General features: G+C 52.2%; 3 protein-coding genes across 6 annotated transcripts; 1 reads left to right on the forward strand and 2 right to left on the reverse strand.

Annotated features, from left to right (window-relative positions):
• Positions 1-149: 149 nt before the first annotated feature.
• On the reverse strand, positions 150-8,050 carry DQX1 (DEAQ-box RNA dependent ATPase 1). The gene is made up of 11 exons (XM_055399065.2): positions 6,964-8,050; positions 6,532-6,725; positions 5,769-6,153; positions 5,194-5,427; positions 5,008-5,107; positions 4,744-4,902; positions 4,472-4,663; positions 2,799-2,918; positions 2,432-2,622; positions 2,044-2,234; positions 150-1,790 (listed from the first exon to the last, which is right to left on the reverse strand). The coding sequence occupies exons 1-11, from the start codon at positions 7,198-7,200 to the stop codon at positions 1,634-1,636; spliced, it is 2,160 nt and encodes a 719-aa protein (XP_055255040.2). The 5' UTR covers positions 7,201-8,050; the 3' UTR covers positions 150-1,633.
• A 127-nt stretch (positions 8,051-8,177) lies between these two features.
• Positions 8,178-11,348, reverse strand: AUP1 (AUP1 lipid droplet regulating VLDL assembly factor). 3 transcript variants are annotated; one of them, XM_055399062.2, is made up of 12 exons: positions 11,025-11,212; positions 10,807-10,944; positions 10,577-10,727; positions 10,214-10,398; positions 9,888-9,960; positions 9,723-9,796; positions 9,429-9,495; positions 9,231-9,333; positions 8,983-9,102; positions 8,751-8,866; positions 8,448-8,566; positions 8,178-8,353 (listed from the first exon to the last, which is right to left on the reverse strand). In XM_055399062.2, exons 1-12 carry the CDS (start codon positions 11,072-11,074, stop codon positions 8,317-8,319), a joined length of 1,233 nt encoding a protein of 410 aa, XP_055255037.1. In that variant the 5' UTR covers positions 11,075-11,212; the 3' UTR covers positions 8,178-8,316. The 3 variants fall into 3 exon arrangements, with proteins under 3 accessions (XP_055255037.1, XP_088697715.1, XP_055255038.1); XM_088841589.1 differs by having other exon boundaries at positions 10,577-10,944; positions 11,025-11,348; XM_055399063.2 differs by lacking the exon at positions 8,178-8,353 and having other exon boundaries at positions 8,491-8,628; positions 11,025-11,215.
• A 46-nt stretch (positions 11,349-11,394) lies between these two features.
• Positions 11,395-14,375, forward strand: HTRA2 (HtrA serine peptidase 2). 2 transcript variants are annotated; one of them, XR_016038625.1, is made up of 8 exons: positions 11,395-11,967; positions 12,079-12,283; positions 12,373-12,567; positions 12,812-12,881; positions 13,069-13,174; positions 13,310-13,379; positions 14,003-14,098; positions 14,210-14,347. XR_016038625.1 is itself a non-coding variant. In XM_055399060.2 (8 exons), the coding sequence occupies exons 1-8, from the start codon at positions 11,447-11,449 to the stop codon at positions 14,373-14,375; spliced, it is 1,392 nt and encodes a 463-aa protein (XP_055255035.2). In that variant the 5' UTR covers positions 11,403-11,446. The 2 variants fall into 2 exon arrangements, 1 of the variants encoding a protein (XP_055255035.2); XM_055399060.2 differs by having other exon boundaries at positions 11,403-11,967; positions 12,812-12,844; positions 14,210-14,375.
• The last annotated feature ends 122 nt before the right edge of the window (positions 14,376-14,497 follow it).

The following is a 14,497-nucleotide window of genomic DNA, read 5'->3' on the forward strand; positions in this document are numbered from 1 at the left end:
CCCCATATTGTCTGTGTGTTTAACCTGCTGACTACGTCCTCCCACTTGAGCCCCCCAAGTGAGTGTTGGGCGAGACACACTTGATGAAAGAAAAATCTAAGAACACTAATCAGGCTCTGGTGTCCCTCAGGGACAGAGAGGGAAGCAATGGACAAAGTTAATGGGCCCAGGGGAGTTAGAGTGAGCAGAATCTGGCAAATAATAGGAAGTGATAGGCTTAAAAATAATCAAAGATAATTCCTAGGTTGGAAATGTAAAGTATCAAGAAATCTGTGGTGTTGTGGATGATGAAAGGGAAATTGGGAAGACAAGACCAAGATTAACTCTGCAGGCAAAACTAAATGCTAAACCTAGAGAGAAGGATCCCCTAGAGTAGGAAGTGGCAACCACTCCAGTATTCTTGCCTGGATAATTCCACGGACAGAGGCACCTGGTAGGCTACAGTCTATGGGGTCACAGAGTCGGACACCACTGAGCTACTGAGCAAGCACACGGAGAGAATACATTCTGGAGAAATGCCTTTCAGGGGAGGTCAGTTGACATCCACATAGAGGAGGAAATACATGGAATGATGAAAGCAGACAGCATCTCCACGGGAGGGAACTCTGAGTAGAAAAGCAGAGTTCTAAGGATTAAATGTTTCTATCAATTTCTTGTTTCTATCAATTTCTTTTTTCTATCAATTTCTATAAACACATTTATAACGTGTAAGATGATTGAGGATATCAAAGTTAATAGTTTAAGGAAAGAAAAGAGGAGTACCCAGCTGCTGAAAGCATGATGTTCCTGAAATTGTTAGAACTTATGGGTGGGCCAGGGGCTTCTGGGACGCTTTTTGCTGGAAAGTTGAGGATTTGGGTACAGATCCAATAGCCTTGAGGTTAAAGAAGGAGCAAGATTTAAGTTGTATGAGAACAAAAGGGTCGGTTGTGTCTTATTCTTATAGCACCCCCATTCTTCCTCCCCTGCAGACAAGAGCAGTTAATAGAGTGAGGTAAGCTTTAGGCAGGGTCAGAGGCCAACTGTAGTCAAACTACTTGTTTTCCATGTTAGTGACAGCGAGGTCAGTCATAGCACAAAGGCTTGACCAGAGGTGGGAACCAGGCAAAAGGATATCACTGTTGAAGTTCACCCTGATTCTTTAATATTGTGTCATCTTTAACTCATAGATACTGTAAATGCTACTGCAGAACCAAACTCAAATTTGGTATCATATAAAATGGCAACCCACTCCAGTACTCTTGCCTGGAAAATCCCATGGACGGAGGAGCCTGGTAGGATGCAGTCCATGGGGTTGTGAAGAGTCGGACACGACTGAAGTGACTTAGCAGTAGCAGCAAACAGAACTTTTATAGACCAAAAAGGAGCACAAGGATGGGTTTGGCATAAGTTGGGGGGTATGGAGGGCATGTCAGTTCCTCTTCAATAAACAGAAGAAAGTTAAAGAATCGGTCCAACCCTGTATAGACTGGGACTTAACCAATTTGCTCCACTCCCAGCTCCATTTCTTGGGAGTCAGGTTCCAGGAATTACATTTGACCCTTGGGCTTCTAAATCTGGATGGCTGCCTAGGTGCTAGCCTGAGGGAAGATCTCATGTGATGAGATGAATTCACCTTCACCCCACAGGCATATCACTGCAGGACACAGGCAGTTTCAAGTTCTTGGGTGGAGGAAGATTCACTCCTGGTTGAAGAATCTGTCATTTCTTCCCTCAGCTGGTTCAGGAAGTCTTTGCTCTCACTAGGGGGTAAGTTACTTAGGAAGTATGGAGGAGCCAGTTCCACCAGCCTGACAGAGACATTCATAATTAGATGATTTCCATATCTTTCATAATGCATACTGTTGCACTTCTTACTACCCCTTCCACAAACCCTGTCTCCACAACCCACTAAGACCCTCTCACTCCCCTCCATTCCTCCCCCTGCCACCCCACCCCCTACCCGTACTTAGCTTCTCTAAGTCCCCAGCTGTAATTTTGGCCCCAGGAAGAGGAATGGACAGTGTAGGAGGAGGGGTGGATGAATTTCCAGAGGAAACTCACATCTGTGGCTGAATTTCAGAAACAATGGAAAGACAGTTGTCTTTGGAAATGGAGAAACTGTGGTAAAGCACCCACAGCGGGGGTCTGGCAGGAGCCCTGCGGCTTCTGTAGCAGCAGTGCGGGGAGAGCTGGGCCACGTGCTTATGGGTTAGAAGCAGGTAATTTCCAGTTCCATCTGTGTCTCGGGCCACCTCATTGAAAGACAAAGATATTGAAGGAATAAGTGAGAGTAGCGTGTCAGCAGAAGAAAGAAGGGGGGTTGAGGAAGAACCATTAGCAAGGGCGGTGAGAGTGTTAAAAGTAAGGCACACCTGTGGCTGTTATAGCCCTACTATAGCCTCTACTTTCCGTTCCTTTTATGATCCTTACCCCAACTCTTTCCCCTAACCTTAAGGAAGTATCCTGACACCAGCGCTTTCTGAAGGTCTCTGCGATTCTGTTCAGATCCGAAGGCTGGTTGAGACAAGGGAAGTTCAATCCGTTGCATGAGTTCTAGGAGTTCTCCCCGAAGTTTACGGGCTTGGCACAGTGCCTCCCATTTTAGACCCCGAGCCTGGCACCAAGCCTTGTCTGCTCCACCTAGGAACAGAAAGGGACCAGCTATAGCTAAAGTCCTTGAGACCCCTAAAAGAACCCAACTCTGGGTCAAAGGGCTTCCTTTTCCTGGGACTAGAGATCTGTCAGCTGGCTGCACACCACTTCCTCTCTTTGGAAAATCTGGGATTCTGTAAGAGGATGCAGAGTGGAGCACTCACTCTGTATAAAGGCTTCGTATACTTGGATCAGAGAGCTGTGATCACCATCCACGTGTTCTAGCGCTCGACGCAGGGCAGCTTCTTCTGCACAGAGCGGAGGACGAGTAAACCCAGGGGCAGCTGGAGGCAGAAGAGAGGAGGTTCATTTTGGGGCATGAGAACAGAGAGCAGTACACTAAAAAAGGCAGCAAGTCACTCTGGGAACTTTATTCAAAACACTTTTAGATACTGTGCATTTTATCGGACACTGAAGATAAATGAAAAACAGTTTCTGCCCTCAAGGAGCTTAGAGTCTGGTGGGCGAGGCCAACACATAAGATGGGTGTGTGGGCCAATGTTTGAAGTTTGAGAATCAGCTGAGTGGGGAAGGGCAGAGGGAGTGTTCTAGATGTGGGAATAGCATGTCTGGAGAACTGTGAGCACCTAGGATCATGGATAGAGGGAACGGTGTGTGTGGCAGGAGATGAAGCTGGAGGGAGGCATGGGCAAGCCTGTGCAAATGAGTTTTACATTCTGTTTGGAAGGTAGATGAAGAGTTTTTAAGAGAATCCACATGTTTGGAAGAAGTTCACATGACTAGTTAGGAGGCTACTCAAGGAATCCAGCTGAGCCATGATGAGGAGCTACATTGGCATTAACTCTGAGTATGGAGTGAAGGTGAAGTCGCTCAGTCGTGTCTGACTCTTTGCAGCCCCATAGACTGTAGCCCACCAGGCTCCTCCATCCAGGGGATTTTCCAGGCAAGAGTACTGGAGTGGAGAAGAACAGGTAATTTTTTTTTTTTTTAATTAGGAGATAAAAATGGAAAAAAAAAACTGGAGAAAGGTTAGTCTAGAATGATGATAGTAGAGCTGCTGAGGTGATGGTATGACTTTTTGGTGGTTGTGGTGACGGAGTAGATTTAAAAAGGGCTCAGCTCAACAACAACAGAAGTGCTCGAGTTCAGTTCTGGGTTGAAGTTTTGTGGACCATTCTGATAGGAATGACCATCAGGAGTTAGATATATAAATCCAAGATTCAGAAGAATGGTATTGTAGCGTTTCAGACCATGAATGTAAATGAACTTGCTCAGAGATTGCAGGGAATGAGAGGACAAAAGGGGCAAGGGTGGAACCCTGAGGTTCAACTTACTTTGAACAAGCAGAGAATGAAGCAGAGGAGGAAGAAGGCAAGTAAGAGATTAAGGGAGTGGCAAGAGAGGTAGGGTGAAAACCACAAGGAGGAGATCACAGAGGCTTAGGGAAGGGGCAATGTCAAAGTCGGAGTGGTTGCCATTCTCAGGTGTCAAAAGAAGTCATCAACAGGGCTCAAAAGTGCTCACTGGATTAGGTCTCTAGGAGGCCACTGGTGAGCAGAAGTGTCACCCTTCTGCTGGGGTGGGCCTGAAGCTGGGATGCAGTGGGCAAGGAATACCCTAGATTGAGCAGGATAGAGATTATCCTGAATAATGAAGGGATTACAGGGTTGAGCAAGACAGGTATAGTTTTAGTAAAAACAGGTAGGAGAGACTTGTTGCAGGACAAGAAGCAACAGAGACAGGAGAGGACTAAGTGATGAAGCCTAACTCTTTAGGCACAGTGAGAGCAAAGGGGATGGGCTAGCTTGAGGAGCAGCAGACACCAGAGGGAAGGCCTGAAGCAGTCCTAAGAGCCAGAGAGGGAAGTGACTTATACCAGTGAGCATGGCGGCCAGGGTGAGCATCTCATCCACACAGCCAAACTCGCACGAGGCCAGCAGGGCTTTGGCCAGCTCAGGGGCCAGGGGAAATTCTGATAAGATAACTCCCAGGTCTGACAGGTCCCCATCATCATCCAGGGCGGCCAGATAGTCTAAGTCTTCCAGGGCCTGCATCAGTGCTTCTGGAGCTGGAGAGGGAACAAGGCTTACAGGACAGGGGGTCTCAGAACCTGGAAAGCAGCAGGACGTGGGCAGAAAGGGTGCTCACCAGGCCGGTCCAGGAAGTGACACTTCCCTGGCTCTGCAATCTGTCTCCTCTTTAATAGTAACATCACGGGGCTCAAATTCTCCACCCACACCCTGGGCTGGGGAAGGCAGGGAGCCTCTAGTTCTAGGAAGGACTTAGGATACAGGCACAGGCAGGATCCTGAGGGGAGAAAGATCTGGGAAAGAAGACCACTGTAGATTTCTTAGGGCCTATGGGTCGGTGACTCTTTTCGTGTTTGATCCTGTTGAGGGCAAAAGCTCTTACCTGGTGGGATCCCTGCTGCCCGTAGTCGTCTTGCCTCTGCCTGACACTTGCTGACTGGTCTCAACACTTGAGATTCTGCTCGGATCTGAGGACTGTAAACCTGTCACCACCCCAATCAAGGTCAAGACAGATGAGAGTGGGCTATTTCTATCTTTAGCCCCTGTGTCCCCCTTCTCTTTCACTCACACTTCGAAGCTCCAGTCCTGAGTCAATGACATATCGGATGGAAGGGAGGGAAAAGGAGAAGTCGGCCAGCCAGTGAGTGACCACAACCTTCCGGGCACCTGATTCTGTGTCCTCGTACACAGCCTGAACAGCTTGTCCACAGCCTGGGTGAAGGGGCAGCACCCATGGTGGAGGCCCTTGGTTTTCCAGGGACCCTACCTTCCTGGACAAGGACTCACAGCACAGGGAAATTTCCTGAAGAGAGAGGTGGGGTGTTAGGGTAATTCTCACCTTTGTGGGCCAGAGACCCCTTTGAAAAATTGATGAAAGCTATGGACCTTCACTCTGAAAAAGTGCACATACTCATGTAAAGCTGGGGTGTTACAATTTCAGGAACTCACTGAACTGCAAATCTCTACATTGTATGGAATCAAAAAGTTTTTATACCAAAACCCTGGAGTTTTTCCTCAAGACCCCAACAGAGAATAAGTACTAGAGCTCCAGTGTTCCTAATCAGCATCGCTCCCACTCTCCCCTGGGACAGGAAGGGGCAGACGCTTGGCATGAAGGCCTCCTGTGGCACCTTACTGTTTTACCTCCTCACTGGGCAGGTACACTAGCACGTCTCCCGGAGCCTCCTTCCGACACAATTCAAGCACAGCTTGGCAGGCGGCTTCTACTCGATCAGTAGGGAGAGAGTCCCTGTAGACAGGAGTGGGACACCTGCCAGTCTCTCTGGGTACACGCACGATAGGTGGATTGCCCCAGAAGTCTTGGAGCTTAGGTTCAAGGGTTGGGTCAGTAACTACAACCACTCTGAGGTCTCCTGGAAGGCTTCCCAGCCTGGCATCTCGCAGGAGTCCCTGGAGCAAATCTGAGGCCACTGACCGCTCCTGAGCCTCATCCAGGACCAGCACACCCCGGGCTCCAGTGCCCCGGGTTGAGGCCACCTCCTGCAGAAGCAGCCTGTCCCAGCAGAACCTGTTGACATTGGCAGTGGGCAGAGGAGTCAGTGTGGACACCAACCAGCCCCAGAAGTCCAGAGGAGTTTCTCCCCAGGGAGCCTAGGCTTTGACAGTAAAGGTCAGAAAAAGATCCTGTGACTGACTTTCTTGACCTATTGATGACACTGTTCATAAGCTGTACTCCAGTTTGGAAAGTGAGACTTTCATGATGAGGGTGAGGTTGAATGTCTGAGGTTACTGGCTAGGGTTAAATGGCTGAATTCAGAAGTTGCATCATGCATGATTTAAAGGGTGAGCTAAGCTGAGGGAGGGTACGGTGAGATGTCAGAAGGCTGGGTTTGTTTCTGCGGGGTGAGGGGAAGGAGATTTGAGTTGGGCCTGCAAGGGGCCACACCTTAGCAGAGTGTCAGGCCCAGTGCAGTCTTCTTGGGGGATGCTGTATCCAACTTCATGACCCAGGGTCAGGTCCATTTCATCAGCAACTCGCAGGGCCAAACTCAGGGCTGCTAGAGGGTAAGGCTGAGTCACAGTTACCCAACCCTTCTGGAAACCTCTGGCCAGCGCAAACTCTGCACACCATTGTGGGATCTGGGGTAAGCGTAGGAAAGGACAACCTGTCAGTGAGACACAGAACTCCAGCTAAAAGTGCTGGAGGAGCCGTGGCCAATTTAATCTCTCCTTATTTGAGGAGTCCTCTGGTGCTTCACTGCCTGTCTCCCCTATTATTCCACACAGCAACCCCACTCCCCGCCTTGTCCCAGGAGGAGCCAGTTCCCTACCCCCTCCGTCAGAATTTCCTTCCCCACCCCCCAACCCCCACCTCCACCTGGGTGCTCTTGCCACAACCAGGCTCTCCAGACACCAGTACCACTCCACTGGGGCTACTTTCCAACTGCTCCAAGAAGATAAAGCGAGCAGCCCAGACGGGCAAGGATCGGCGCTGCTCAAGTAGTTTGTAGTAGCGGGAAGAGAAGGGGAGCCCGTCAAAGGGGTTTACAGCCAGTTCAGACTCCTCAGGGTTTGGGCCAGAATCTTCTTCCAACCCGAGAAGCTGAGAGGCCATGGTGACTGTCTAGCAGGACCTACAGAAGGCAGGGCAGTCATCAAGGCCTTGTATTTCTCACCTCAGCCCCGATCCCTAACCTGTACCCTCAGGTGATAATGCACCGGGGTTCATGCTTCCCAGTACTTCTTGTCTGCTAGGAAACAGGAAAGAGTTGAGTCTCCAACTAAGGGACCATCAAAAGTGGACTACTGGGACTTCCCTGGCAGTCCAGTAGTTAAGAACCCAACTTCCAATGCAGGGGACGTGGGTTCGACCCTTGGTTGGGGACATACGATCCCGCATGTGGCGGGGCAACAGAGCCCGTGCACAACTAAGACCTAACACAGCCAGAAAGAAAGAGAGATCTGGGAACCCGTGGGGAGGCCCCCTGGGGAAGAGAGTGAAGAACAGGAGGAGTGGGGCCAGGAACTGGGGAGCAGGGCCACAAGGATCCTGGATTCAAACCTTTGCCTGCAGCTCTGAGGAATGGCAGCCAGTTCCAGACCCACCCGGCAAGTCATCACAAACCCTGACCTGCTGTGAGGTACAAAGGTCAATTCCGGATCCACCCTGGGGCACTGCTCAACCACAATCCTAGACTGTTTGGGGGTGGGGCCACGTGCTCCACCTTATTTAATCTAGTTAGGAGCCTATGGAAAATAGGCTCCAGCCACCACACTGAGCACGTGTGAACTCTACAGACTTGGGGTGCTGTGCTCATTAGTGAAAGGCATCCTGGGACTTGCAGTTCTGCAGCTGTTTCCCCACATGCCTGGGCTGAATTCTGAGGCCAGGGTCCAGTTGCTGCTGGGCATCCGGCTTAGTTATACTTCCTTAATATCACTCATCTCTTGACAGGAGGAGGTGATTGCAGACAGTTCCATTCTGACCAACCCTCCACAAACCCACAAGGAGTCCCTCATTCCTCATCCCTGCAACCAAGGGAAAAGGAACCTGCTAGAGGGCTTTTGAGACCCAAAGAGGCAACAGAGACCTTGAGTGAAAACCCTGAATTTAATGTGATACTGGGGGGCGCCCCACTCCTCCCTTTAGCACCCACCCATCCGGCCTGTTGTGAGCTGGGTGAGGGCTGCCCCCAGTCTCCGTCCTGCGGCTCGGGGTGCCATCCTGTACTCAATCAGCCTCCTGGGCCTGCCTCTCTGTGAATCGCCTGTGGGACACAAGAAGACATTGCATGGGCTTTGCTATATCATTCCCTTTCTCCAACCTGCCCTTTCCTACCAGTTGTCCTCTAAGCGTCTCACCTTCTCGCGTATTCATACAGAGCCTGCTTTCGCTCCTGGAGACTCTCCTGCCGGGCCCAGGAGGACTTGGCAAATGCTAGGGCTGTGGGCTGAGGGCTTGCCGGGCCAGAGCTGGGGAACTGAGGTGATCACAATGTCAAAGGGCTTGCGAAGTCATCATCATTAAACACGCATCGAATGCCTACTTTGCAAGAGAGGTACTGTGCTAGGGTCTCAGGATCGAAAAACAGACATCAGGACAGGAATATGCAGACTGCCCCATCCCACCTCAAGTCCTGGACCTGCTCATTTTCTGGGTCTCACCTTGGGAGTGGAGGCTGTGGCAAGGGACTGGGTCCCCTCAGTGATGTCTTCAGGCATGAAAGCTACGGCTCCCTCAAGCAGATTAGTGATGGTCAAGTCTACACAGCCAGTCCTGGCTGCGGAGAAGGGAGGAGTGGACAACACAGTCTATTTCTCTGCTCACCTTCTCCCTTCACCACCCACTTTCCCTCTCTATGCCTGTCTCCTTGGGTAAAGCTACTCCTTCTCATACCTAGGTCTCTCTGGATGACGCCTAGTGGAACATGGGGTAAAACCTCTTTCACTCTCTGAGCCAGAGTTGCCAGATGCACATCAGCAGAAGGGCCAGGGGAATGAGGGAAAGAAGACTGGGCTGCAAAAAGAAATCCGAAATATGGTGAGTGGAAAACTAGAGGAGAGAGGCTGATTAATACAGACACAGGGAGGAAGTCAGACAGGCTGAAAAAGAGTTGAAAAGCTTTATGTCCAGAGACCACACACCTGACTGAGGGCGCAATCTGGGGTGTCTCTGTCGCTTCATATGTTCTGCTTTGTCTGCTGGAGTGAGTCGTGTCCCTGTCTGGCCCAATTCTTTGGCCACCAGCTAGGGAGAATTGGAGGACTGGAAGTTTCTCAAGTGTTCTTCTCCTTCCCCCTAAAGAAAGAACCCACTTCCACCCTGCCCGTGTCCCCTACCACCTGTTGTACACGGAGGGCAAACTCTTCACTCCCCTCCCCCAGCTGTCGATGAACAGGACGGAGCCACCTGCAAAAAACAATCCAGGTCCATGTTGGGGTCACCCACTCTCCACTCCGATACCTCTTTTCTTGGAACAGTGGTGGTGACAGTAGGGGAGGTAGTAAATACTTTATATTGCCTCTGTGGTAGGACCTTGATATTAAAAGATGTGCAAATGGACAGGGCAGAGACGCTACTTCCCTGACCTTGAGAAGAGTTTCTCCCAGCCACCAAAAAGTGAGGACAGTTAATACCTTACTTGATACACCGTGAAAGGGACGAAAAGTGACCACAGCAGTTCTGAGACCCAGGAGGCATCTGACACCGTCTGAGGGGAGGGCATGAGTGAGGTCTAAACCAGGGCCAGGAGTAGGAAACGTCCCCTCCAAACCCAGAGATTCCCTGTGGAATACACTCACCACGGAGACGAGGGGTCTCTGGACTCGTAGGGTAAGAGGCTGTACCACATCCTGGATAGAAAATGGCCAGGAACTAGAAGAGTGAAGAAAGTAAGATGGGATTCTAGCCAATCTAGTCAGCAGCTCATACCTGACTCAAAACAGATACTGTCACACTGTACAAATAGAAATGTGGGAAATAAACGGATTCAGGGGAAAGAACCAAAAGTGGGCAAAAAGTAAACAAACTAGGAAGGTAGGGGGCAGGGCTGAAGAAGGCTGTGAAAACCCAAGGGCCCCCCAACCTGATCACCTACAGTTGGAGACAGATACCTGTGCTTACCCACCTGAAGCGCAGGAGCCCCTCCCGGCCATTGGTGGCCTCTTCCTCGGGGAATAGCAGCAGAGGGGTAGGGGGAAGGCGTGTTGAAGCACAGAATCTCTTGAGTGACTCCACCAACTCCCCCTGACCATCCATCTCCGTAAAGCCCCGAGACCAGCACACAAAACTTGGGGGAGTATTGAGTAGAGGCTGCGAACCAGGAGAGAAAGCAAGAAGAGGACGCTGTGAAGTGAGAGAAACTGACATGCGGGGCGGTAAGGGTCAGTAACTTGTGGCCCCCAAGGGAAAGCCGAACATGGAGAGGGGCGCCTTGGGCTGGGCCCCAGGGAGCCACTCCGTGGCACTCTCGGCTTCCTCCCTAACTCACGGTGCTACAGCTGGTGAGCAGGTTGACTATGTTGTGGTCGAAAGGTGTCACGTGGTTGGAAATGAGGACCCTGACACGGTGATCCCGGAGTCCAGAGTCCTCCTGCCGGGCCACGAGCCCCAGCACTGCACACATGGTCCGTACCACGAACCTGCGAACGCAGGCAGTGGTGACTACCTGGCCTCGGGCCAGGCCCAGCCCCGACCCTCCCCGAGCGCCCGGGTCGGAACCTGCGAAGGACACTGTCTGGTAGGGCGCAGCTGACCAGGAAGACGTGGATCCCAAGAAACAGGCGCAGGACGAGGAGGCAGAACCCGACTGGAGCGTAGAGCAGTAGCGCGAGGAGCAGGAAGCCGTCACCCGGGAGCCTGGGGGCGAGAGGCGGGGTGATCGGGCGCCGAAGGCCAAGTGGACGCGGAAGTCCGTCTCTTCCCGCCGGGGCTCTTACCGGTGCGAATCAAAGAGCCGCTCCGGCCCCGGCGACGAAGGAGGCTCCATTGCCGCTGCTTTAGGGTTGTCTGGCCGATGCCGCCATCTTCGCGCCCCGCCGCAGGGGCTCTTGGGAAGGCGGAGTCTTCGGGCATCCGCCCAGGGTGCCGGGACCTGACATTCTGAGGCGCCCCGGAAGGGCTAGCGGTCCCAGCATGCCTCGCGGACCCGTGGGCCACCTCATAACTCGCGTCCCGCGGGGACCACAATTCCCGGCATTCGCGGGGCGGGGGCGGAGTTGGCCTCCCGGAATCCTGGGTCCCAGCGTGCACTTCTGGAGACTTCAGGTACCGGCGTCCTCAGCGCCCAGCTGTCCTCCCGCTCGCGTCTAGGGCGCCGCCTCTGCGCTGGGCGGGCGAGGAAGCCGCCGAGGCGGAGCTGATGGCTGCACTGAGGGCGGGGCGGGGTGCTGGCTGGAGCCTCTGGGGATGGCGGGCTTTGTGGGGGGGTCGCTGGGGAAAGGGACCCCTCTTGACCCCTGACCTCCGGGCCCTGCTGACGTCAGGAACTCCTGGCCCTCGGAACCGAGTGACTTATGGGACCCCCAGTTTCAGGGCCCGGTTGTCTGTGGGGGTCTCTGAACCACGGACATGCCTGAGGTCCCGGACTTCGGATCTCCGAGCACGGCTGATCTCTGGGACCCCAGATCCCGGGACCCCAGATCCCCGGACTCCGGAAGACTCAGGGACTCCTGGAACCCGTCCGCGCGTGTGGCTAGCGGTGGCGCTGGGCGCTGGAGGGGCAGTGCTGTTGTTGTTTTGGGGCGGGGGGCGGGGTCCCCCGGCTGTGCTCGCCTCGGTCCTTGGCTCGCCGCCCACCTCTCCCCGGAGCCAGTACAACTTCATCGCGGACGTGGTGGAGAAGACGGCGCCCGCCGTGGTTTATATCGAGATCTTGGGCCGGTAACGGTGGGGGTAAACACTAAGGCACGGAAGCCGCGGGCTAGAGGGCGGGCGAGAAGGATGGGTCCGAACCTCCTTACATCCGCACTCTTCCCCCGGCCCATATTCCAGGCACCCTTTTTCGGGCCGCGAAGTCCCTATCTCGAATGGCTCAGGATTCGTGGTGGCTGCGGATGGACTCATCGTTACCAATGCTCATGTGGTGGCTGATCGGCGCCGAGTCCGTGTAAGGCTGCCTAGCGGCGATACGTATGAGGCCGTGGTCACAGCTGTGGATCCCGTCGCAGACATCGCTACGCTGAGGATTCAGACCAAGGTGGGGGTCGGAGCAGGCTATGTCTGCTTGGGGCTGTGAATTTGTTCACCTCTCCAGATGACATGTCTCTTGTACCTATTCTCCCTTAGGAGCCTCTCCCTACGCTGCCCCTGGGACGCTCAGCTGATGTCCGGCAAGGGGAGTTTGTTGTTGCTATGGGAAGTCCCTTTGCACTGCAGAACACAATCACCTCTGGCATTGTCAGCTCTGCTCAGCGTCCAGCCAAAGATCTGGGCCTTCCCCAAACCAATGTGGAGTATATCCAGACTGATGCAGCTATTGATGTGCGTGCGTCCTGATATGAGAGAAATGAGAGACTAGGTTGGGGGAGGGGGAGGGGTGTGTGGTACAAGCACCAATTGTGATAGATGGTGGATGAGCCTATATACCGGGATTGGGTCGCAAAAAATGTGGCCACTCCTTCACGGGCTGGGAAAGGAGTGGATTTGGAGAAAGTGTCTACATCCTGGTTGTGCCCCGAGGCATAGAGTCCCTGGATCTCTCCCATATTTTCTCCTTGTCCTGCAGTTTGGAAACTCTGGAGGTCCCCTAGTTAACCTGGTGAGTGCAACATCCTTTCCAAGAATCCCTATCCCAGGTCAGTATGGGAAGGGGTGGGTTTTCCCTAATTCACTGATAGTTGGTCAAGCTTCTGAGCAGTTGCTTGTTGGCTGTCTCCCAGAATCCAGCTAGATCTCCCCCAAAACTCCCTGCCAGTCTTGCTCAGGGACCCCCATCTCCTATTATTTGTTTGGGCTAGAGAATAGTGGGCTGTGTCCCAACAGGATGGGGAGGTGATTGGGGTGAACACCATGAAGGTCACAGCTGGAATCTCCTTTGCCATCCCTTCCGATCGCCTTCGAGAGTTTCTGCATCGTGGAGAAAAGAAGAGTAAGCCTGGCTTGTGGGGAAAGGGGTTTCTTTAAGTGGCAGGGGTGGGGAGGGTTTGCTGGAGAGGGGTCTATTGGGAGGAGGAGGGGAAGTAAGGATATACCTGGATGGGGCTCATTTGTCTTTCTAACACAGATTCCTGGTTTGGAATCAGTGGGTCCCAGCGCCGCTACATTGGGGTGATGATGCTGACCTTGACTCCCAGGTATGAGCTTTAGGGGTAGTGACACGTAGGGCCATCAGTGTAACCAGTGGTGGGTACCTGGCACTTCTGTTGAGCTTTGTTCTTAGTTCTGTTTTTATCTAAGATGAGTTGCCTCATTCTTGGAGCTATCAGAAGAGCTGTCCTCTCTCATTATCTTTTTTCTCACCTCACTCTATTTTGCATACCTCCCATCCTGTTACTGCTTAGATTTACAATGCCCAACCTTCCAGAGGTGGCTTCCCTATGAGTATTTTCTGTTCCGGCCAACTTGATTTCCTAATCCTATGTTTTTATGCTTTTCTTGTTTTATATAGTTAAATATCAGATTGATCCTTCTAAGTTAAGCTAAAGTTATAGCACTTCCTAAAGTTATAGCTTCTCTTAGGATTCTAGAATGACATTAGTGCTATTGATTTAACCCTTTGTGTCATTTGGAATGTTACCTTTTATATACATATTCCACTTCCTAACTGCTAGAAGGCAGAAAGTGAATTGTTTTTGTATCTCGAGGATCTAGTGTATGCCCTGTTCACACACTTGTCAGTGTGCTGATGAAAGATTTGAGGCAAACCCCAAATAGGGAGAGTGCCTTGTGATTAACGGAGTGATCTGTGTCCTTTCAGCATCCTTGCTGAACTACAGCTTCGAGAACCAAGCTTTCCTGATGTTCAGCATGGTGTGCTCATCCATAAAGTCATCCTGGACTCTCCTGCTCACCGGTGAGGGAGAGGCTGCATTAGGAGGTGGAGATGGGGGGGGGTGTGTATGTGCCCTTGAACTGGGCCATCTTTATCTCTAGTCCCTCCTTTATCTCTTGTCTTTTGCCATAGGGCTGGTCTACGACCTGGTGATGTGATCTTGGCCATTGGGGAGCAGCTGGTACAAAATGCTGAAGATATTTATGAAGCTGTTCGAACCCAATCCCAACTGGCAGTGCGGATCCGGCGAGGACAGGAAACATTGACCTTATATGTGACCCCTGAAGTCACAGAATGAATGGATCAGCAAGAGTAGGAGGCTCCTGCTCTGATTTCAACCTTGGTTTCATGCTTGGGCTCTGAGGACACCTGGACAGAGGATTAACTGAACCAGTTGGGGGCAGGTCCCTCCAACTACCA

The sequence above is a fragment of the Moschus berezovskii genome, chromosome 11, assembly GCF_049115385.1.
Source record: "Moschus berezovskii isolate FMDL1 chromosome 11, NW_MosBer_1.0, whole genome shotgun sequence".
Classification (NCBI taxonomy): domain Eukaryota; kingdom Metazoa; phylum Chordata; class Mammalia; order Artiodactyla; family Moschidae; genus Moschus; species Moschus berezovskii.